Source organism: Quercus robur, chromosome 8 (assembly GCF_932294415.1).
Source record: "Quercus robur chromosome 8, dhQueRobu3.1, whole genome shotgun sequence".
NCBI classification, from domain to species: Eukaryota; Viridiplantae; Streptophyta; class Magnoliopsida; order Fagales; family Fagaceae; genus Quercus; species Quercus robur.
In genome coordinates, this window is record NC_065541.1 from 23140616 (window position 1) to 23166596 (window position 25981).

Sequence of the window (25981 nt, forward strand, 5' to 3'; positions counted from 1 at the left end):
ATAACCAATCTAGCCCTGTTCAGGAGTCTTCTCCACATTAATGCAACTAGAAAGTTAGGCTGCAGAGCTTTTAATGCGATTGTAGCAGCTTTCTCCCTAGATATTTTAGGACTTCCCCCTGTCTTATGTTTCTGTAATGCCCATTCATACCGACATAATTTCCTAGAATGTTCCCCTGAACTGCAGACCACCTCTGTTGACCTCAACCTTCATCAGCCAAGGATGCCTTCATCCTCGAAAAACCCTTCTGGGCCGTTTCAACCAAAAATGACTTCTTCATCCACTAAACAAACTCCCTTGACAATGTCCACTCCTACTCGGACAACCCCTTGTCCTCAGATTGGGCCGCCGGCCCAACATCTACATGGATCACGAGCTCATGGCCCAATACCCCTACAATTATAATCTTGAAAATTTTTCATTTATTAATATTTTTTCAATGATTTGAAATTTTGAATTATTAAATCTTATTGCCATATGTAATCTATTTATTGGATTTAAAATAAAAATAAAATAAAATCATTTGAAAGTGTAATAACATGACACAATAATTACCTCTCTTTTGGCTAAGTAAATTTTGAAGAAAAAATATAAACTAAATTTATTAAATTATTAATTAGTTGAATTGTTATAACATCTTATAAAATTAAATTAAGATAATATAAGTATACTACTAAATTGAAATAGAGTGAAAGAAATGATTTAACATATATAACCATTCTTTTAGTCTCAATTTCTTAGTTCAAATTCGTATTATACTTGAATTACCTCCTTTATTTTTTTTATTTTTTTATTTTGCCATATTTCTACAAAACTTTTTTTTTGTTTTATTTTTTTTATTTAATTTCTGTTTTTAAATCTTGAGCCGAATGAAACACGTACATATTTTATATTGTACATATCTCATACATTAATAATCAACCATAATTCCAAAATGAAATCTGAGAAATTTCTCACATGACTATAGTCACTTATAATACACAATAGAATTATTCCTCCCAAACCGGCCAAATTCATTCCCAAGACTCCATTTGGGCCAGAAAGTCACAAACAGTACTAAAAAATGCCAGAAGAAACTCGTCTCTAACATTTTTTAATTTACAGGAACAAAGTAGTTACACTTGTTGCCTCTTTCAGTTTTTCCACTATCACATATCAATATAATATATGCCGCTCGATCGAGGCTCATGCAGATCCTCTATATATATGCCCAAGCCGTATACTGAAAACCCCATAAAAAGATTTATGTTTTGAATCATCTTTTCTCTCTCATTTAAACTCTAACATTCCACAAAATTATTACTAGCCTCGTGATAACTTGGCACCCTCCGTTCCTTTCTACTCAACAAACTGTTGTCATAAATCACATGATAAATTCTTCACGCTAAAATGCTCTGATACTCTTTTAACTTCAGGGTACGTAGTTGCACTTACACTTCCTGAATTTCAATTTTAACCAATTTAGTATATAACTTTAGTACTATAACAAATAGACCCCCTTCACTTTTATTTTAGACAATTCAGTACATAAACTTTGATAATGTACCAATTCCCTAAACTTTTTTTTTGTTGTAGTAAGACCCCTTCATTTTAATTTTAATTTTTTCCCATAGTGATTTAGTACATAAAGATTTTAAATTGGCAGAAAAAATCTAAATGGGTCTTACGGCTACATTATCAATTTTATAGACTAAATTGGTGAAAGATAAAGTTATGGGATCTATTTGCTGCAGGATAAAAATTTATGTACTAAAGTAGCTAAAATAAAAGTTAAAGGTGTATCAGAGTATTCTTCCCAATTCTTCACCTACTTATCATTTGAACCCCTATCTCAACCTTTTATTTCCTACAAGTATTATCTTCATAATTTCTAAATTTGGTTTTTTTCTTGATATTATCAATATGATAACTGTCCTATGCCTATTTTCCTTTTCCTTTTCTTTTTTTTTTGGTAGTTATATATGCAAGTTGTAATTCTCCTATACTATTTTGTTCATATGTTAATGCATTTTAACACTAAAATTAGATAAAGTCTGATATTAATCAAATGAAGATTATTATTGGGAAGATTTAACAAAGTAACTTTCATGCAAGTAAAATTAAATTAAATTATTAATGTTATATATTTTGTGTATGTTATTAGCATAACCTAGACTATATAAACCTCTATATCTGGTTATTTGCATATCAAGAGAAAAAGAAACAAGGTTTAAAAAAAAAAAAAAAAAAAAAAAAAGGTTTTCTTCCTCTTCCTTTCCATTTTCATTCCATTGTGAGGGGTGTGTGAGCCCAACCACTTGTGCAGAGTTGGTTTGAGTTATACAATGAATTGATGAGTGGTTATATTAGAGGAGACAAGTCAAAGAGAAGGTTGTTGCACCAAGTTTTTGGGCTTTACAAAAATGCAAAAGATTTGAATATCCTTAAAGAGAGAATTATGTGCCTCAATTTAATTTTGTTCGACCAAAATTTAAAATATATTGTGACCAAACTATTATTTTTATTGTAACTTCACCACAAAAAAAAAAAAATAATAATAATTTACAAATGATTAATTTAGATGGACGCGGGGTTCTCAATCTAAAGCTTTATTGTTTCCACATTCACATTTGATGACTCTATGATAAATTATTGATTATTTTAAAAGTATAAGCGAATGACAAGATTTAAGATCTCTTACTTTAATATCTTGATATATAAATTACTAATTGTCTATAAAAATTAAACGGTTAGAAATTGATGAAATTAATCAATTAACCTTTATTTTAACACTGAAGCAAATAGAAATATTTGCCAATGACTTTTTTGATTTGTTTTGAATGTAAAATTGTCAATCTACTACTTTTTTTGACAATTGAAGTAAATTTGACCATTTCAACTAAAGAAGATGAAAATGATAGTTGCATCCGTTGAAAGTTGTAACATCTATATTTTCTTGACTCTTTGAACACAAAATTTGTGTTAGATTAGGAGGGCCACAGAAGATTGTGAAGCCTTTAGGGTTCTCACCATTGAAGTCATTGGCATTTACTTGAACGATTAAACCTCACATCACATCAGCAAGAGCTAGCGTGCTTCTCTGTGCTTTCAGTTTTCATGGTATAAATTTTCATTTCTCATTGATTATGATCAATCGCAATCGGGAATCTAGCTATAATTTAGAAATAGTTTTCAAGGTAAAAGAGAGGGGACCCTCAAACCACTGCAATTAATGGCAGGCTAATCTTGAATCCATTATATAGTAACTAGGTATGTATCAAATATTTTCTATTGCATAATTTATTTTTTCAATGTCTGATATATCTTTGAACCCAAAGTTGCTGAATAGTCGAAACCAGTAGTTCCTACTGAATGGGTGATTAATAAGTTATTGATGCAACATTTTTTTCACCTTTTTTCCCCTTAACTATCATAATTAATGCATAGTAAAAGTAGTGTTAATGATAGATAATCATGGATCTAACCATCTAAGCAAAAGTGATGTTGCTTCTATTACAACACACTATGTTAACAATTGTGAAAATATAATTTTAAAAAAAAAATGTTTTTTTTCCCTCTAATTACTTATGGGTGATTACCAGTACTGTATTATTGACAAAGAATGGGGAAAAGGATTATAAATAACTAGTGGCTAGTGCGTGCAGCAAAGAAAGTACCAGACTCAACAAGTTGATGAAATGTAAATCAAATTTTTTTGGCAATCATACAATGCTTTGATTTGGACATATTTTTGGAATGGAGAGTGAAGGGCTAAAAGGGACAACCATGATATCTATGGCTACTTGTGGATAAAAAAGTTGAAAACTTGAATGTAAGGCTAACTTTCTTTGACAAAAACGTTTGAAAGCAAAGATGGCTACTTGGAGAAGCAATAGAAGCAATTGCTATGGACACCACCAAGGAGTTTTTGTTTGTTGCTATCGCAAAACAATTGCCTCAAAAGAAAATGTGAGAATATTCAAGCTTTCCCATCCATATATTGTTGTTTGATTATTATTCCCATTGTGGTTTTTCTGTCTTGTTAGGGCTAAACTTTGCACGTGCTAGTCGCGTGAGGGTTTTTTTCTCTTCTTATTTATTTATTTTCCTGAAAGCTTGACTACTTGTGCTCCTAAATTTATTCTTAGCTCCTCCTTGGCTCCCTGATTGTGAGGTTAATTAATAACACTGATGAAGGATCCAAATCATATTACTCTTATCTTGCATGCATGAGAGTTTCTGGTTTTATTGCTGTACACTAATTAGTTTTCATGATCAAATATAAATGATGGGCTTTCAATTTCCTTTTTTCCTTTTTCTTTTCTACATGAAAAGGAAAATTAAAAAATCCAAATAAATTGAAGGTAAATTCTTCTTTTACATTATACGGTACAATGTAAATTTAAATTATAAATATATAAAAAGTAGTAAGAACAGTATAAACATATAAAGATTCCAAATTGGGAAAAAAATGACCTAACATATAAGTCCATTGTCAATTCGATACCATGGAATTAATCCAATTTGTGCGTACCTTAATTACCAGGGGAAAAGTAATAAAAAGAAAAAGGAAAAGGGAAAGTAAAAGAAAAGGGGGAAAAAAAAAAGAGATAAGCAATTGAATAGATTGACAGATATCTTCCCCTTTTTTTAGCTAAATAGATTGATAGATATCTAGTCATAGAACAAGCATGTTTATGCAGATAACAACTAACAAGCACATAACTGTATTGAAATATTTTCATTTCAAAAATATTTTTTTTTAGAAGAACTTTTTCATTTCAAATTAATCCATTTTATCTATTTAAAATTAATCTATTTCACAGTTCAAATTAAATATTAAAAGCTTAAAGTTATATTCAATATTATAACGTTTATAATCTTAAAAGACATGTTCCTTTGTACATATATATTTCTTTTCTTTTTTCGATAGAATATATATTTCTTTTAGATAAGCATACATGTATATTTCTTAGTTGTGCAGATACAGATGCATAGTATATATGCTCCAAAAAATGCTCCATTCAAGGCCACGGCCATGTGGTAACATAGACCCCACGTTCCATATCACTTTGAGCGTGGGGCTAAAATCTTCTCAGCTGAGAAGATACATATCAGTTTGTAAATTTGTAGAAGTCTCTCACATATAGAAAAGACTAAAGAGAAATCTATCAAATCAATGAAGTTGACATGAGAGGAGCATAGGAAGCCAAGCCAAGCCACGCCACATTATTAAAGATTCCTTTGGATAATTCTTGGGAGGCGTGTGCTCTTCACATGTTTAATGGACCCACATATGGAACCGTAGCACCATTGGTATTGGCATTGCAACCATTGCACTCTACTTCAGCTTCTATAAATAGTGGACCATATTGCAGAGATTATAGATATAGCAATCAAAAACAAGCTTTTAAACAATTTCAGTTTCTAAGTTCATTTTTCTTGCAAACTTAACTCAATCACCATGTCAGACAAGTGTGGCAACTGTGACTGCGCTGACAAGAGCCAGTGCGTGTAAGTATTTCTTTATCCTTTGCTTGTGTTTCTGCGTAGTTATTATTTGTTTGCAATTGAACAAGTTTGCTCTACACTCTTGAATTTTGACATCAATCTTGACGTTATTTTGTTATTATTAACAACTACTTATAATACTATGCTTATATATATATATATATATATAGTTATAACAGTTGTTATTATTATCTTTTTTATGTGGTGAACAAGTTTGCTGCTTCTACATGGTATTATAACTTTATTTGAAAGATTTTTTTATTACTTTATTCTTGTATTTTTCTTCTTGATTTTTTTAATCTTTTCTCATAAAGTTTTCTATCAAGAGTAGGGGATTATTTTAGTTAAATTTTGTGCATATGTGTCTAGAGTCGCATTAAAATGCTTGCATCTTGCTACTTAATTTATTTTCAAACCTCTTGCATGCGCATGAGTTTGGAACTTGATACGTAATTTATGCTCATGAATTATTTAAATAACATGAATTTGGAATCACAGGAAGAAGGGAAGCAGCTATGGCCTTGTCATCGTGGAGACTGACAAGAGGTAAGGACATCGTATATTCATGGAAAAAAAAATTTTATTTCTTTGTTCATATATTCAAATTCATATATATATATATAGTGGCCATTAGAGGTCTATTTTGAAAGAGGTCATTGCAAGATAGTTTTAGTTCCAAATATTTCAATGATTTCGAGGAAACAATAATCATCTCTGAAAGTACTGTGAATGAAATAATATAATTCATACCTTTTTTTTATAAACAAATATAATTCATACCTTATCACTGTTAAATTACCCTTGTTTCATGCAAAATAGACCGTAAAAAACTGGTATCTTTCAATAAAAAAAAAAAAAAAATACAAGACATATTCTCATACTGTCAGCAAAGCCATTAGATAAAGCAGATCCTAACTCAAGATCAAGAACCTCGACAAGCAATTGTCCAAACTTTGTAGCTGGCTGTTGCCATATATGCAGAGAGGTAAAAAGAACAAAACCAAGAAAAAAGATGCAAACAGAAGGATTAAGCCTCATCCAGTGATATTGTTTTGTGAACCATCTTAATATGAATACCAATCCTTTCGAAGTTATAAATTTTTTATTAGCATGTTAAGACATGTTTATAGCTATATATGTCTGCTTGCAAGTAGCTTTTCTTTTAATTTTTTTTTAGTTTATTTGTTTCATGTTCACTTTTTCAAGACTTTATTTTTTATTTTTCAAATACAACAACTCTTTAACAAATTTTCAGCCAATTGCTTATACAAACTCACACCTAATATCTAATGATTCTTATATTTGTCTTGCAGCTACAGCAACACTGTTGTGATGGATGCTCCTGCTGCTGAGCACGATGGCAAGTGCAAGTGCGGTGCTATCTGCAGCTGCACAAACTGCACCTGTGGTCATTAAGCCCATACAATACCAAGAACATATACTATATGTATATGGAATATATGCTGTGTGTAACTTTCACTAATAATGTAATTTGTGCTGAATAAATTGTGTCTTCTATCACGGTACTTTGTGCTTGTTATTTGTTATGGAGATATATGTGTGTCTCTCAGTCTCAGTCACGTTTGTGTTTCCTTCATGGTACTTGTTGTATCTTGTAATGGCCATCTCTGCGGCCCTTTGTGGTTAATTTAATAGACTTCTCTATTATGTACGAGCTATGCTCCAATATTCTTTCTAATCTTTTGCTCAATATATATATTAAATGAATAATTTGCTCAATATTATTGCACCTGTTGAAGACTTGAAGGGATGAACATTTTACCATATCATAGGAAAATTACTCCATATGATCATGGCCATGATAAAAGGGATTCTCAATGTCACATAAATAAATCCGCAAGTATTCACGATCATTGATTGAGATGAGGTGCAATACCTAGAGTACATATTGCACTAGATCCTAATTCTCATAATCACTGCCATGTTTTTCACAAGTTTTCCTTGGATTGTTGAAATAACAAGGCAAGACATGAAAATTGTTCTTCTCGAGAAATAAAGATAAGCCTCAACAAAGAAACAAATAAAAGAATGAAGAAAACTAATTTGGACCACCTAAAAAAAATACTTTAATATGAAAAGCTAAATAAAATATACTTATTGATTTTTTTTGTTAAAAATATTGTTAGCAAAATAAAAGTAGAGTGGGATTCGCAATAAGCAAAAGTAGTTTATTTTTGTACCCAAAAAAAAAAAAAAAAAAAAATAGAACCCACAAACAGCTACTTTAACTAACTTTTTGATAAAAAAAAGTAAAACCGACTTCAAACAATTAAGCTAAGTTAAGAATTCTTTTTAAAAAAAAAGCTTTTTTTATTTTTCATTTAGGGGGATTCGCAAGCAATACTTTATATAAGCAATAAACCAGTTGATTATCAGCTCCCAAACACCCACTTAATGATCAAAAGGCAATCATTTTTTCTTCAGCCAAAAAAGAAAAACAGAGGAATAAAAAAAAAAGAAACTACACATGCTTACGTATGTTTTAACTTAGAGTAATGTCACGACCACAATAATTTCATAATTAAACCCAAATGGCAAATTGTTATTAGTTATTATCTAGGTCCATTGCTAGCATCATTTTTTACCTATTATTAACAACTATCGTTTAGGATTGTTGTGAAATTGTTGTGCGCCCTTAGCTTTATTCTTAAACTTAATTGTGAGTCTAATATTGTCACAACAAATTTTATAATTATCAGGTAGCAAGTAATAATTTGTATTCAATAAAAGTGATTTCATAGTGGTTCTATAATCCATGTGAAGGTCCATATACTAATCACAGTCTTATTAGTTATAAAAGAAATTTGTTGTGTCTATAACATTTTTATAAAATTAATGATCAAGTGATAATTCAATGATAATAGTATTTTCTATAATGTCTCATGTTTGTGGTTCAAATCACAAACATAAAATCAAAACATAACATAACTAAAAAAAAGTTTAGATAAAGAGCTAATACGATTGGTTAGAACTGCTATTTTATTCAACAAAAAGAAGAGAACACGAATTTAAGGAATTAAAAAGAAAAAAAAAAAAAAAGTATTGATCAATACATCCGCATCCCAATATGAAGATAGCTTAGCGACAACGTTATCAGGTTTACTTTAACAATCACCAAAACACCAAAGAACTACGTCCTTGAAAGGTGAAAAGTTGATATTACCTCCATTAAGTTTGATTGGTGGCAACAGATCCATTCAGAAGCTGAGCTCTCAAAAATAATAATAATAATAATAATAATAATTGGTCCTAAATTATTTCTCTAAAAAATATCCAATATATGAGCTATGTCCCATCCACTTATACTTTTATGGAATGGTATTGCAATTAATTTTTTTCTCTCAAAATTCTATTATTAGATAATCAATCTGGCATGAAGTAAAAATAAAATACTACATTCAATGGGATATGATTCTATGAGTTCCAAATTTTTTTTTTTTTAGAACAAAACTGTGATTCGGCTTTAAATACAATATAAAAATGTGAAGAAACATCCTCCATACACACCAAGAGACCTGCCACATTAATAGCATGTCTAGCAAAACTTGATCAATGACAAATAATATATGATGCTTGATAGTAAATTTAGTAACCGGCGATGAAATAAAGGTTGAGGAAGCTGCCATCATCACAGGTCAGAGCTTCCCTCTGCTAATCAATTGAAAAGAAAAAAAGACAAATGGGGAAAAATGATTAATAGATAAGACAAAGAAATACCAATCTATCAAATCCTCTCACTTATTTTCGTATTGTGGCCACTTTCACTTTAAATCAAGAAAACACAAATCATGAAAATACCTCCTCGCTTTATTCTGAAATTTCAAATTCCATGTGGTATGTCATATTTGTAATTCTAAAATCAATTTTTTGAGCTTTAAAATTGTTATTGTCTCAAATGTTTTTACCAATCTCAAACATTAAAGCCCTCTGCCCGAAGGCACTGACGATGAGCATCTATCCATTTAGCACAAGCATCTTCACCATGCTCCACGATGCATTCATCTCTCAGCTTCTTAGTGTCAGGGCAAGCACAGCAGATTTTCTTCTTTGGCTTGGTATCTGGACCAGTTGTAACAGCTGACTCTTGCTTTAGTGGTGAAACTCGCAAAGCTAAGGCCGAGGAAGCATTCTCTATGTTCAACTCACCCATTCTCACAAGACGTTCAGGGAATACAGAATACTGAAGAGACAAAGCCAGATAACAAAAAAAATGAAGAGTATACATTAAGTTCAGAACAGAGCAAAAGTTAAGAAAGAGATGCAGCTGCTATATATGACATAAAATAATACATCCAGATTTCCATATCCACATGGCAAAGGTGATGTTGATAAGAAAAGAGAAGCAACAAAATCATATTAATTTTCTCCTCCTCAAGATTATAAAAAAGTTATCTTTTACTTTATAACTGTTGGAACTTTAACGAATTTGAACCCTAGACATAACATAACTTAATTTGCTTTTCTTTTGCCATTTTTCTTCCCCAATTGATATCGCAAAAATCAAGTTCTATCACAGTGCAAAGAATCAAATAATAAATTTTGTCTAAGTGTAAAAAAACTTATTTACCAGCTACACTTTATAGATGCCAACTCTTTAGATCAATAAAGCAATTTCTCATCAAAAGATTGTCCAATGGTGTATATTATAATATTTGGATAACAAAGTCATACAAATGTAAATCAAAAAATAATTAAAAGGGGGGTATGCTATTGTCCATTTCTTTAGTTTCACCATATGAAAATTGGCAATTTGAAGAGAAAAGTTAAAAACATCATAATAGATAGCAAACAGAATATATTGTACTCCTCTTATTCTTAAGCAAGGAATGTAATTACAAGTTATTGTAGATGCAATTCAGAATACACATTATTTAATGCAAAGGCTTACAGACTCAAAATCATATATGAAAAGGAAAAGGATCCAAACATTAACCTTCGATCTGTTTCAGGGCCGGCCCTTCCCTTAGGCGAGTTAGGCAATTGCCTAAGGCCCCCAAAATTTTAGAAAAGAACCAACCGCGTAGTAGAGGATTTAGTTTCAAATGAATTACAAAAATAATCTGGCACATCCTTTTAACCAAAAAAAAAAAAAAAAATTTTGGTAAATCCTATTAAACATTGGTTCTAAACAAAATCATTGACCAAAAATCAACCAGATAAACTACAAATCCGGTCTAAGAGATTAACCACAAATCAAAACAAATAAATCCACTCAAAACCCTAAAAATTTTACCTTTCTCTCTAGTCTCTGCTCTCCGCCTCTCTTTACTCTCCAGTCTCCACCGCCTCAGCCTCTCTCTGATTCTCTGCTCTCCGCCTCTCTCAAGTCTCAACTGCTCACCTCACCTCACCGTATCAGGTTCTGAGGTTCAGGAATCAGGTATAAAATTATAATAAATATTTGGGCTTTTATTTGTTAAGAACTTATATAAGATAACTTTGTTTATTTGGGCCCTCCCTGGCTGCTTTTGTAACTTTGTTTATCATTTTGGCTGCCTGGACCCTCCCTGGACTGGGCGTTAAGTTTGGGCCTTCAAGTTTTTTTTTTTTTTTTTTTTTGGGTTATAGATAGGATTTGTTTTGTGTTTTTTTTTTTGGTGGGTGGGTCTTATTAATAAGTCTTGTGTCAGTGTTATGGCTGTAGTTAAATTTTTGTTATGCTTGTGCTTAAATTTTTTTTTTAATTTATGTAGGTTAAGATTGCTAAAAACTTGTTATTGTTCAGTGAAACTACAACAATACTTTTTATATAAATCAGGTTCTATTTCTCATTTGCTCTACACTTGAAAGTTATTTTTTATTTTAGTCTTTATAAATATATTGTTTGATTAGAAATGTCTACTAGAAAATATGCATCTGGATATGAAAAACTTAAAAAAAAAAAAAAAATTAATTGAGTTTCAAAAAAGATCAATGGATAAATTTGTTATTACTATAAACAAAATATAACACAAAATTTAGATGAAAATATCACAAATGAGCAAGAAATTTATCAAAATAATTTAGAAGAAAATGATGTTCAATTTTGCAATACAACAAATCTTGATAATGAACTTCAAAATAATTTAGAAGAAAATGAAAATAATGATGAAAAATATAATATAAAAATATTAAATAAACATTAATTTAATTAATATATAAGTATAAAAAATGCCATATTTTTAGTTGTCGCATTAGGCCCCAAAATGTCTAGAGCCGCCCCTGTTTCCCTCTCATCCTCTCTCTGTCTCAACCCATGTCACACCATGCTCCATGGCTGACCACCAAGCTCTCCTTCTAAACCTCCATGGCCGGAGCTTTTTAAGCTCATCACTTCCAACCACACACCACTGCCGAAACCCAGCCAAAATCAAATCAAGACCACCACCACGGCCAAAACCCAGCCAAAATCAAATCGCAACAAAAACCCAGAAGCCTACCAAATCACAAATCAAATCACACCCACCGAAATCAAAACACAAAACCCACAAAACAACTAAAATCACAAAATGAAAACACTAAAAGTGAACCCATGATTGGTGCAAAACTGAAAGTACACAGTATCGTAGTTTTATAGTAAAGTGATGAGAATAGTATCGTCCTCAGGGATTGGTAACTTACTTTTGACAAATACCAAAATTATGCTAATCTCAATTTTATCTAGAGAAGTCACTAAGGTTTTTGTAATTGGAATTTAAAATAAAATCAAATTAAAGAAAACACGCAAAGGAAAAAGGAGATGTTGCTCAAAAATCAATTTGATGGGAAGAAAACTTCTAGGAAATCGATTTCACCTAATTCCTCACTATGCTTTACTCATCTAGCTAATTGAATTTAATTCTCTCTGTTTGTTAGCAATCTCCAAGCTCATCCAAAAGCCTCTTTCGACAGTCAATTGGAAATATTATTGTTCATCATTTTACACAAGAGTATGCAATTTAATAAAACAAGAAAGTATTAAGACCAACGATTTTAATACTATATAGGTTCATACAAGTCTTTCAATTTCTATATTTACCTATGCTGAAATATTCAAGATCTATCCTTTAATTCCCTCTTTCGACAGCAAATCATAAGATTAAAATCATCTAATTAATGGCCAGTTAATTAGAAGCAATAAGCTTAGAATAAATCAGACAAACATGAAGAGAATTTGTTCAAATTAACATAGAAAAGCAAGCATAGTTTGGAACTAGATTACATCGTTTTCCTAAAATAAAGAAAGTTTAGTTTATGCTAAAAATTAAATCCAACACAAACGAGTTCACCATAATTTTTTCTGAGAAGATTGGAAAGAAAAAGAATGCTCAATAGATCTCGTTCAGCCTTTGTTCAGTTCAGCACCCCTTCTTCTTTTCTCCTTCTTTTCTTCTTGTTTCAGCGTCTTTTTTTTTTTTTTTCTTCTGCTTCTGTTTTCAGCGCCCCCCTTTGTTTCTTTTCAGCCTCCCCTTTTATTTCTTTTCTTCCTGCCTTTCTTTTCTTTTCAGTTCACGTGTGCCCTTTTTTTCAGCCCAAAACAATTCTCTCTTCAGCCCAAAAACATTTTTTTTAGCCCACAACGTTTTTGCTTCAGCCCAAAACCTTTTTCAGTTCAGCCCAAAACCTTTTTTTCAGTTCAAAACGTTTTTGCTTCTGCCCAAAACCTTTTTCAGTTCAGCCCACACCACTGTTTCAGCCTCTTTTTGTTCTGTTTTAGCCTTTTTTTTCTTTTTGTTGGTTCTATTTTCAGCGCACCTTTTCTTTTTGTTCAGCGCCTCCTTTTCTTCTTTCTTTTTCAGCGCCTCATTCTCTTTTTCTTGCCAACTTCCAAGACCAAAAATATTCTCTTTAGATGCTTCACATTTCTTTTATTTGAATAAATATTTATTTTCTTAAAATCTGAAATAAAATTTAAATAACAAAAATCAAGTCTAAAATCAACAAAATAAATAAAATTAGACTAAAATTTAAAGTTGAGAAGTGATAAATTACACTCAATTATGCAAGTCATCAACCCATCGTTAAAAAAACATATGTTGGTTTTGTTATTATATTTTAGAAGAAGAATCATCTTGTTGAACTAATTTTAGATCCAAATTAATCAAACACATACCACAAACAAGAATGATAGACTGAAAGCAAAGTAAAAAAAATGGTATTTCCCAGAAAAGTGTTTTCAGAAAATAGAAAGGGTAAGAAAAATATAAAAACTATTTGCTTCATAATCTCAAATAAATAAATAACCAAAAATCACACACCATAATCCGATGAAACCTCGTGAGTCACAATTTCACCTAAGAGGATCGTTTGAGTTGAGAGGAAGAGAATTTCATAGTCTTTGGCTCGGCAGCACAATCTTCGATTTCCTTTCTTAACGTGGCTTTCGCTCGCTCCTCTCCTGTCAACCTAGGCGACATATAAAGAGAAATAAAAGGAAGAAGAACAAAGCACCGCGTAAAAAAGAAGAAAAGAAAAATGATGAAAAAAGAAAGACGGACTGAGATTAGGTGCACTGTCGTAAGTATTTTTTTTACATTTTTTACTCATTTTTTTTAACTTTTTAATTCTCTTTTAATATATTTTATTTAATGGTTGAGATTGAAAATTGTTTTTTCAACTTTTAATCTCAGCCATTAATTACAATTGCATCAGTGTATTGCACCTGAATCTGAAAAAGACAAAGAGATCTACACATACACATACACATACAAATATACATACACATAACATACATAAGCACACATACACATACACATACACATACACATACATAAGCACGCATAAACACATACACATACACATAAACATACATAAATATAAGCACGCATAAACACATACACATACACATACACATACATAAGCACACATATACACACATACATAAACATAAACATACACATACACATAAACATAAACATACACATACACATACATACACATACACATAAATATACATATACATAAACATAAACATAAACACACATACACATAAACACGTATAAACTCACATAAACGTAAACATACACACACATAAACTTAAATATAAATATAAACATAAACACACATAAAGGCTCGATTTAGCACACCAAAATAACTAACGAAATTGTTTGAGGATTGGTGTTAGTTTGCAATTTTTTCCAGTCTATATGAGGGGTTAATTTTTCTCAATCTGTATGTGTATTTATGTCTATGTATGTTTATGTTTATGTGTGTGTGTTTAAGTGTATGTGTGTTTATGTTTGTTTGTTTTTGTTTTTGTTTGTTTATGCGTGTTTATGTTTGTTTGTTTTTGTATATGTTTGTTTGTGTTTGTGTTCATGTATGCTTATGTGTATGTGTATGTGTATGTGTGTTTATGTTTATAAATATAAACATACATAAACACACACACATACATAAACATGCATAAACATAAATGAACATAAACATAAACACACATGCATATACACATAAACATAAACATACACATACACACTCCCGACGAGGACGTCGGCTTCTTCTGGTGGGGGTGGTTTGTTAGGAGCTTTGCAAGTTGCTGATGATGGCATGAGGAAGTGGAGTGCTTGGACAATATCAGGCCAGTCACATGGCTCAATGTTTTCTCAAGACACCAATGGCTCCTCATGCCTATCTAGTGAAGCTCCTAAGTGCTCTTTGAGGGGGACAAGCCCAGTCCTCCTGCTGGGATCAGTTTTATGAGCATGATGAGGGGCAGCATGTGGAGGCACCTTGCTCCACATGATGCCCCAAGGCCATGGCAGAGGAGGGCCATGGTGTGCAGCAACGGTTTGTTGATGATGGGCAGCAGCAGGTGGTGCTGACCCTACGTGGTAGTGCATGGCATGATAGCTTGGTTATTGATTGCTTTGTATGTGGGCTTGGTGGCTTGTGTGCAAGGCAGTGCTGGGCTGCTGATGTTAATGATATGCTGTGCAAGACATTGGGCTGGTTGGTGCTGGCTGAATGTATGGATTGATGTGAGTGGGCTGATGGCAGTTACTTAGTGTGCTACTGATGGACATGATACGTGGGCTGTGATGCTGATAGGAAAGGCTTGGGTAGAGGACCAAGGCTTCTAAAACGTGATGGGCATCACGTGTGGGCTGCTGGAACATGGGCAGAAGACCCATGATGAGATGCTGAGTATTAGGCTGGCATGTGCTGTGTGTGCAGCAGCAGTTGGTGGCAGTTACCAACGTTTCCTAGCATTGTGGGTGCTTCAAACATGCAGTGCAAAGGCTGGAAACGTGTAAGGCAGACCCAGATGGCAGCAGTGAAGGTGTCCTAAGTCAGACTACATGTGGCAACAAGTCTAGGAAATGGGGCAGTTACTTGGTAGTAACTGTCATGGCAGTTTATTCTGTATATTATCCTAGGCTGTTGGGGTTGTCAACAGCATAGAGAATGTATTGTTTTGCTTTGAGAAATTCGTGTGGATTCTCAGGCTTCCTTTGTACTTAATATTGAGTAATGAAGGTTGGGGTTGGTGCCCTGTAAATACTGTGTGTGCTGTGTGTGTGTGCATTCTCTTGATAATTCTGTTCATAGTGTTCCTACAGTGCATGTGTGTGGTGTGTTGGCTGAGACTAAGTCAGTGGGCTTAGTGCCATCACAGGCAGAAAATTTGAAAGAAAAATTTAACCCTAAACGTACACATACACACACATAAACATACACATACACATACACATACACACTCATACACATACACATACATAAACATTCACACATACATAAACATAAATGAACATAAACATAAACACACATGCACATACACATAAACATAAACATACACATACACACATAAACATACACATACGCATACACACTTATACACATACACATACACATACATAAACACACATACACATACACATACATTTTTAGTTCTCGTCTTAGACCCCAAAATGTCTAGGACCGCCCCTAATCTGTTTAAAAAATTGCTGATTGTGATAATCTTTATGTTTTAAGGTAAAGGCAAGGAAGCTTAAAGGCATCATCTCATACCATTGACAGTCAAGCAAGCCAAACTCCACTCAAGTCAGCCTTAAATTTCCTCATCCTAAACCCCAAATACTAGAGTTTTAAATGAGCATTATTCTTGGATGACCAAAGCTAGCCTTAAATTTTGTTAAGCAGCGCTATTTCAGTAGTAGAAGAAACTAAACAAATTTGCAAAACATTTCAATCATGTTCATAACAATGGCCTCAGCTCATTTTATTTCATTCCTTACAATGTCACAGAAATGCATGTTTTATACATCTGTCTCTCTTTCTCTCTCACCCACACACACACAATCCATTATCCTCATTTCATTTTGTTCCTTACAATCTCCAGGAAGAAGAAATTAACAATAAATAAATAAACCATTTTAAGGGTGGTAAACATGGTCTTCTATAGGTCCCAAAAAAAATAAAAAATCAATGAGGCGTGAACTCCATATGGGTTTTTCATCAAACAACTGGTGGGTAAGATCAAACATTTCAAAACACATACCAATCAAGCAATTCCACAAAGCAACCATTTTCAGGGTGGTAAAAATGGTCTTTTGTAGGTCCCAAAAAAAAAAAAAAAAATCAATGAGGCGTGAACCCCATATGGGGTTTTCATCAAACAATTGGTGGGCAAAATCAAACATTTCAAAACACATACCAATCAAGCAATTCCACAAAGCAACCAAACAAGAATATGAACCCACAGCATCAAAAAAAAATAATAATAAAATAAAAAATAGATACAACAACCGAACTAACGCACAAACCCCAACATAGTCCTGTGATGTACAAAACACAAGAACTGATATAGGCATCGCTTCATATGTTTTTGTTTAATATAAGGCATATAATAACAATAAATAATATATATATATAGAACAAGGAAGCAAAAGAGGGAGAGGGAGAGAGATTTTTACCAAAAAATGAAAAAAGAGAGGGACAGAAAAGCTGACTATTGAAAAGCGCAACAACTTCTTGTATTATGTGTTGAGTTGGATCTTAAAAGGAGAAGAAGTAGAAGAGCAGAAAGGGCTTCTATCTATACTCTATAGTGCTTTTACATTTACACACTGTGTTTTCGTTGAAATATTTTTGGGCCCAATTTGGGTTGGGCCTATTTTATCTTGACTTACATTCTGGATTTATATTAATTACATGAGTGTTTTTTTTTTTTTTTTTTTTTTTTTGGAAGGGAATTGATTACATGAGTTAGTTTACATAACATACATGTTTTGAATTATACAAGAAAAAAAAAATTGCACACCAAACACTAAAAAATATTCTCAAACTCATTTTTAAGGTCATTACCAAACACCAGAAAATGAGATAGTTTTCCAAAAAACATTAATGCTGAAACAAACAAAGTGTAGCTCATAATTGGTTAAGTATATAATTTACTAATTATGTCCCCCAAAAATAGTAATTGTACTAAAATATAGACATGGCAAACGGTCGAGTCATTCAAGTTGCAGGTTGGGTTGGGTTGGCCCATATTTTTACATTTAAAAAAAAAGAAAAACACATAAATGCCAACTTCTTAGAGAGAATGAAACAAATCAAATAGTTAGACTATTTGTTACCAATTTATTGTTATACGTGTCACGTGAAGGGAAAAAAAACAAACAAACCAAAAAACATAAAAATTTCCATATCTTTGTAATTTAAATAGTTTTGACTTTTGAGCATGACTAAAATTCTTTGCACACTTCAAATTTAAATTTCACTAATGATACTGTGGGGTACAGGAATTCTAGTAAGGTAATTGTGCCACGTATCATACCCATGGCCGAGAAAGGCCATTATCGTGCCAAGGCCACACCCTTGGACAGTAAAGCCACGTCAATAGCGCATCACCAAGGGAAGTAGTACTATAGAGAAAGAATTTCAGAGAAGGGATTAGCACTAACGTGACTGAGGGATTGGTGGCTGCCACCACATTTAATGCATCCCACCAAACCTTTTGGCTGCATTTATGTGAAAAAAACTCCTAAACAGTGCTGTCTTGGCTGCCACAACTCACAAGGGGTTTGGGAAGGTGTCTGATGGGACAAGCACTCAAGTAACAGTCTGGAGGGTCAAGATCATCTAAAGGGAGCTATATAATGTAGGAGACCCTCCAGGGAAGAGGGAGGAGGAGAGAGGGAGAAAACACTGTAGCAACAAAAACTGTAAAAATATTCAAGTCCAAAGGAAATATATTTGCAAGATCACTCTCCTCAGATTTCACCGAGGAAGGTTTTCTTTACATAAACTTGTTCTTCTTTACTTTCTTACTCTCTTTGACCCATGGCACGTGTTCTTAGATCCATTGAAACCTAGCTTTTAAGCCCACTCTCTACAAATTCATTGTATTGGGCTCTTTGGGCCTTAACCCATTCATCTTTTGGGCTTAAGAATTAAAACCCGCCCTTACAAATACCATTCCCATAAAAGAACCAAAATAATAATAATAACAAATCTAAATGTTATGAACCATGTCAAGTTATTAGTCTTCTTAAGTGCATAAATCCCTGTTGTATTTAAAATAATAATAACGTTAGATTATATGGAAAGATAAACTAAATATAAAATAAAACCTTTAAAAATGAACATTACAATTTAAGTAAAAAAGAACAAGTAAATATTTCATTAGAATTATATCTCAACTACTCAACATTGGTAGTAGATTTAGCACTACAAATATTCATACTTGCGAATTGTAACTCAAGTTGGCTAATTTCATCAATATCTTCATCTATAGTACAATATCTTAATATAACATAAATGTATCATGAAAGCAAATCAAAACTTATCAATAAAGAGTTAAAAATGTATAATTTATATGACTCTATTAATAAATTAAAATACCTTCAAATCCATATAACCAACTTTTAGTGCACAACATAACTTCCACATTCTCAGGCAAAAGACATGATCGATACGGAGTAAGAATTTTTTTTTTTTTTCCCTATGCTAAAACTTTATTCAGATGCTTTTTTTTTTTCCCTGTGCTCATGAGATCTCATGCCATTAAAGAGAGTTCTGGAAACTGGTTGTAATGTTCTTTCCACCAAGGGAGAACTTCCAACTTTGGATTTTGCTTTTTGCTAAGTCTAGGCTCTTCTAAATACAAGTTCAATTGAGTTTTTTTTTTTTTTTTTTTTTTGGCACTACAACAACTTTTATAATGCTCAAATTCCTAATCATTAAAAAAATTGCAATTATTTTTGTTGAGTCACTATTGAATTATTTTGTTTTGTTTACTGTTTGTCACTTTGCAAGAAATAAAACTAAAAAGTAATAGAAATTTTGTATTTAAGTAGTCATCCACTTTCTTTTCTGTTGCTGAAAGTATAACAAGGGCATTTGGTTCTCCGTGATGCGTTTTTGATGTGATACACATTACGATAATGTAACATTAAAGTTTTTGGTTTATTTTGTTTTTTCTAACATTACTATAATTTAAAATTACAAAATATATCACATTATCTTAATCTTATCACCTTCCTAAACAATGTAATGTTGTATTATTGTATTAGTATTACATTAATGTAAAATTACAATAACGTAATATTATGGCTTAATATAACATTACAACGAACCAAACACCGCTAAGTAGTTGTTCTCTTGAAAAGTTATATCTCCTTCTTTACAACAAGGCCCTCATATATTAGCCTTTAGCATGCGGTTGGTTTTAATATATTTACTAAATCAATTGGAATGCTATTGGATAACTTTTGCAGCAATAAGGGCTGAAGTTTTACAACTAAAATCTACACAATAGAAACCTGAAATTAGGAAATGTTTTACAGCAAAATCCAGCTAGCACATGCAATAAAATTCAGCTAGCAATTGTCTCAATTTTCAACACTCCCCTTAGATGACCACTTGCCCTCATTAAAACCTTACCAATGAAAAATCTAATGGGAAAAAATTAGTAACGAAAGAAAAAGAGTACAATATTCTTATGAACCTTTAAATGCCTTTGAACTGCCTCATTAAAACCTTGCAAAGAAAAACTTAATGAGAAAAAAACCTAAGCAAAAGAAAAAGAGTACAATCAACACATGTCATGTTGAACTTTTACTCTCCTCATGAGCACATGGAATAATTTTCATTATGTGCATCAAATAAGTAAATAACTATGTGGGAATTATAATTAGAAATAACATGATAAAAATAAAGTTGTCTGATATATCACGTCCAAATTGAGAGTAACGCTATAGGCACTAGAGAAATCACAAAATTTTTCACACCCATCTCACAAGTACTTACATCACCTGAGCCCCACTGGATATAGATGCAACATGGGTATGAACAATTTTAGGATCACAAAATTTTTTACAATTTTTTTGCCACAATCATGACTTGGGAGATTGTAATTGGTGAAAAAAAAAATATTAGGTCCATATGTAATTGATAGCTAATCATTCACAATATGCCACGTCAGAATTATGACAAAATAATTTTGGAATAATTTGTGGTCTTAATTTTTTTTTTTTTTTTTAATTTTGGGGTACGTGTAGTAATAGGGGTGTACGTAATATTATCCATTTTTTTGTCATGGGAGGAGTGTCTAACTACGAGATGGGAGACTGATGTCATGAGTGACTGCAATTAACAATAACTGATCCAAAGAAAACTGTGAGAAACAATGGGGTTAGTCAGCATGTGAATAGCAATTTGTGCACCAACTTCAACTTTCATGGCAATACCAATATACGCCTAAGGAAACTGCAATTTAAAGATCATCCCTAAATGCCCACAACTTTAGCTGCCAAAAAAAGCCACATGTGGCAGCTCAATGGTAGCTTTGCTTTTGTTAGAGGTCAATTTTACGGAAAAATCTTGCAACTGGTTGAATTGATGAAGTGGGCAGTACATATTTTGTTTTATAATAATCTCGATTTGTTACTTAATTAAAGTTTTTGCTATAATTTACAAGCCCACTTTGAAATCTAGAGAATTCTAGAAAAATAATATGATTTTTTTTTTTTAAAGTCAAATATACTTTAAGATCTTCATCAAGATTAGGACCCTCTATAGTTTTCAAGATACCTCTTTCATAAAATTCCTAAATTTTTGTTTTATAAAAATCTCGATTTGTTACTTAATTAAAGTTTTTGCTATAATTTACAAGCCCACTTTGAAATCTAGAGAATTCTAGAAAAATAATATGAATTTTTTTTTTAAGTCAAATATACTTTAAGATCTTCATCAAGATTAGGACCCTCTATAGTTTTCAAGATAACTCTTTCATAAAATTCCTAAATTCTTTTATTTATCTATTTTAAAATCAGGACCCTCTATAATTTTCAAGATAACTCTATCATAAAATTCCTAAAATCTTTTATTTATCTATTTTAAAATTAAGACCCTCTAGAGTTTCCAAGATAATTTTATCATAAAATCCTATTTATCCATTTTAAAATGAGGATAACACATCATCAACATATTTAAATAAATGTTAACTATCAAAATTTTGAAATTTGCCAACGCAACAGGTCGCTCGATGGAAAGGGACTTCGGCTAACAAGATTCCGGTCTTGGGTTCAAGTGTCCCCCACCCCCACTGCGTTGGTGCTCATCTTTTTCACAGTTGCCCTGGGCGCATAGGGGTTGTCCCATTCCCCATACACTTTTTTGTTTACCCAAAAAAAAGTTGATATCTATTTTAATTATTAGCGATATGACAAAATCTAAATTATTTTTTTCATCTCAAATGAATAGATAAATTTTAGAAACACATAGGGGTATCTTAAGAAGGTTTGTAATCACCACCCCTAGGTACGAGAGGAGACATAATTCAAAAAATTTAAAGCTAAAATCATCAATGAAGACTCTTGTAATCCAATTGACACTTCTTGTAATCTAATTTAAAGCTAAAATTTAAGGTTCAAATCTCCCTTGCCCCACTATTGAAATATCAAAAAATAAAAATAAAAAAACTACTCTCACTTTTTTTACTGGAAAAAAAACTACACTCACTAACATTTATAAATTTTGTATCTTTAAAAATGCATTATTAATTTATTATAGAAGGCAAAACAAACATAAACCTAGGTTGGCATTTAAAACAAGAGATAATTGCCAGTGATCTTAGGAATAATACAAATTTTATTGTATGAGTCTTATAAATTGATGTTTCACCTTTATGGTTGATGTAATACCAATCACATTTATTGTCACTACAATATATAAGTTATTGTAGTAAATATAGTAATAACTTTGAGAGAGCAAATAAAGAAACTGACACCTTGACTATTTAAGACATTAGGTGCAAGAATAGTGTTAGGATTTAATATTCCTACAAATTTTACTACATAAATTTTATACACTAATATTTTACCATTCAGAAAAAAATAATCAGACATTCATATGTTATGTTTTTCAAGTCCACCAATTTACATTTATTATCACATCAATTTGTAAAAATTATGTACTAAAATCTGTAATATCTTGTGCTACTTCCTTTTCCTTGGTGCAAATCATAATATCACGAGACATTTGCTTGGCATTCTGAAGAGCAAAGGCAGTACTGTCCCATAAAGGTCTACCAATTTTACTTTTTCTCCCCAATCTCACCAATCACAAATCGAAACGAAGATCCAATAAGTTATGATTAATTAATTTTTCAACATTAGCAAGCAAGGATTATAATTGGCACAAACGCAAGCAATTTAGGATATTTCAATGACAAACTACAAAATGATGGATCAAACTGTAGAAGATCGTCTATCGTAAGAGCCTCCATCTCACCACAATTCCACTGATTAGACAGAACAGCATTATCATGGTTGGAAATTAGAATAATTCCTATGTCAATGGAAAAGGAATTGGAACTGCACAAGGTTGTTTAGGCTGTAAATTTCGTTAATTTGCTTTAAGATTTTATGATTTGGTTATGAAAAATTGAAAGCAAAAAGCATTTTGTTTAAAGGTAAAGTGGGTGGGAATGATAAAGATACTAGTGCCCGAGAAGTATAACAGGAATTAAACATTCTCATTGTCGTGTACATGATGACATATAAGTGGAGCAATTTACAAGGATCTTCATTACATGATGCCAAAAGTACAGAAACTAAAGCATTTCTAAGATCCTCAAAGATTTGAGCAAAGATTGCAACCCAGATCCCATTTCACTTTCTTAGAGTTGAAGCATAATCAGACTCTAACCAAGGTTTAAGTTACCTGAAATTCAATATGTGCTGTTTCTCCTCCAATTTTCTCCTACTCCCAACATACCCCTGCAACTTCACAGGACAGAAAACCAATAAAATCCACTTGGGTGAAAACCAGAGTTCAAAATCAATTCCAGCTCAAACTCATTCAATTATGTCCCAATTAAAGTATAACCAAGCAGCAGGCAGAGGGAGTAAACAACAGCTTCATTAACTGTCCACAACAATTAGAATTCCATCATGATTTCACCTTAACAAAGTGACTGCAAAACTAATCATACTTCTCTCTCCATGAGTACACAAGAAAGAAAACCCAAGAAAGTGCCAATGCAAAATCCCCAAAAACCTGCCTTGGCCAATCAAAAGCAAGATCCTCAAGTTTCATCCCAAAATATACTCTCCAAACAGCCATGGAGATGTGAAGAAACACGCATCCCTTGGCAAAAAAACTCTGAAACTCTCTGTCCTGAACAAAACCCACCATGAACAAAAGGGACCCTATTGCAAATAAAAGCAAACCCGAGAAGGAATCGGAGGTTCCAATCAGTAACTGATCATGGGGTGTTGATCCTTGAAGCTTATTCGCGGTCTCGAGGCCATAGCCAAACACATAGACCTCATGGGAGTAAAACATCATTAAAGCTCCACAAGTCAGAGCAATCCCAGAATGGAGAATACATATCAATAAAAAACCAGATGATCCCATTGATAATAAAAAAAATTCAAATTGAACTTTCTTCTCCTTTAATAAGGTTAGCTCCAATCTCAATTCAACAAGGGCTCAACAACCTCCAAACCCTTTTGAACCACAACTTTCAATGCAGAGTCATAAGAAAAGCAGAAAAACCCAAAACCCTACTCTTTACTGTGAATAATTGATCAAAATCAATACCAACCTATGAATCCAATTGTAAAATTAATAGGAATACAAATAAACCATTGATCAGAACCCAATCTTAGATTTTACTGTACAATTCTAAAAACCCAAATGAACCCATTGACCAAAACCACATATTGCTTCTCCTATCAATTTATCAACAAGCTTATCAAAAAAAAAAAGACTAAAACCACATAAACCCAAACCTCGATATTCAATACTCAGTATAAAGAAACAAAAAAGACACAGTAATTAGAGAGAGAGAAGAAAACCATGGATCCAAAACCCAACAGCTGAGAGGCAATGAAGGGAGATGAAGCTGAAAAGGGTTTGTAACAAGTGGGAGTTCTTTTTTGGGAGGAGAAAGAAAAGAGCAGCAGAGAGATAAGAGTGCAGTGTGCACTGGCATTAAGGAGGTTTTAGTTTTGGAGGGTTTTTATTTATTTAATTATTTAGATATTGGGGTTTTGGATTTTAGAGATGTGGTGAGGATAAATAATAAGGTGGGTGTTGGAAATAATAAATATGCCTTAAATGGCATAGAGATTGCTTCCTTCTCCATATCCTAAAACCATGCAAAATAGTGCCATGCTTTTCTGGTGACTTCCTGTTTCTTGCTTCTTCTGCTAAGCATTGCACATTTTGTGGGTCATAGACTTATTACGGGTCTACATTATTATTAATTTATAATTATTACTGTTTTTTGGAACCATGGTATAGTACTAGGACCATTTGATATCAGTTTAGGATTCTTAAAAAAAAAAAAAAAAGAAGGATAACGGTTAAGAAATCATTATTAAAGTGTGTTCATTTTCATTTCTTTTCTTCTCTTACTCAATTTATTGTCCACTCGTTAGAGGAAGAGATGGATAATAACTTTAATGTGAGTCAAAAAGGTAAAGGGTTATCTTTAGGATTAAATTTATACTTATCTTTAATTTTTTTTTTTTTTGGTTTAATACTAATCTTTAATTGACCTTTGTTATTCTTCTCCTTCTGGCTACTAAACATTAAAATATTCCCCAATAAATTTTGAATGCTTATCCGAATTTCACTCTTGCTAATTTATTTATGGGAGAAGCTATAATAAGGATATTACATATAGATCTATCTCAATTGTTCAAATAATTTTGAGTAATGCTACCGTTACAAATTATTTTACAACATTTTTACAAAATATTGATACAGTCAATTTCTTATTGGTTTTCATCTAGACTTACCATCAATATCACTTTTTCATTTACTAATAATCGCTCATCACATTAGCAGTTTGTGATTATTCAACAATTTTATAAATTATGATGCTAGAAAGTTTTTAATTTTGGATTAAATCAGTGAAATAAAATTATCTATATTTATATCTTTACTTAAAGTTTTAGTCAGTTTTGTATCATGTAAGAAATTCTTAGAGATTAAATGCTTTTAATTACAACAAAAATTAACTGTTATACATATCATGATATAGTCAACAAAATTTGCT

General features: G+C 32.0%; 2 protein-coding genes and 1 long non-coding RNA gene across 6 annotated transcripts; 1 reads left to right on the top strand and 2 right to left on the bottom strand.

The window, feature by feature from the left end:
- Positions 1-5326: 5326 nt before the first annotated feature.
- Positions 5327-7162, top strand: LOC126695019 (uncharacterized). Its single transcript, XR_007645949.1, has 3 exons — positions 5327-5493; positions 5989-6036; positions 6804-7162. It is a non-coding gene; the product is annotated as an uncharacterized LOC126695019 (long non-coding RNA).
- A 1902-nt stretch (positions 7163-9064) lies between these two features.
- LOC126695020 (cytochrome c oxidase copper chaperone 1-like) lies at positions 9065-10911 on the bottom strand. 4 transcript variants are annotated; one of them, XM_050391617.1, is made up of 3 exons: positions 10745-10911; positions 9417-9691; positions 9065-9159 (listed from the first exon to the last, which is right to left on the bottom strand). In XM_050391617.1, exon 2 carries the CDS (start codon positions 9659-9661, stop codon positions 9422-9424), a length of 240 nt encoding a protein of 79 aa, XP_050247574.1. In that variant the 5' UTR covers positions 9662-9691; positions 10745-10911; the 3' UTR covers positions 9065-9159; positions 9417-9421. The 4 variants fall into 4 exon arrangements, with proteins under 4 accessions (XP_050247574.1, XP_050247573.1, XP_050247571.1 ...); XM_050391616.1 differs by having other exon boundaries at positions 9065-9162; XM_050391614.1 differs by lacking the exon at positions 9065-9159 and having other exon boundaries at positions 9226-9691.
- A 12516-nt stretch (positions 10912-23427) lies between these two features.
- LOC126695021 (uncharacterized) lies at positions 23428-25188 on the bottom strand. Its single transcript, XM_050391619.1, has one exon. The coding sequence runs from the start codon at positions 24328-24330 to the stop codon at positions 23896-23898; it is 435 nt and encodes a 144-aa protein (XP_050247576.1). The 5' UTR covers positions 24331-25188; the 3' UTR covers positions 23428-23895.
- Between the last annotated feature and the right edge of the window lie 793 nt (positions 25189-25981).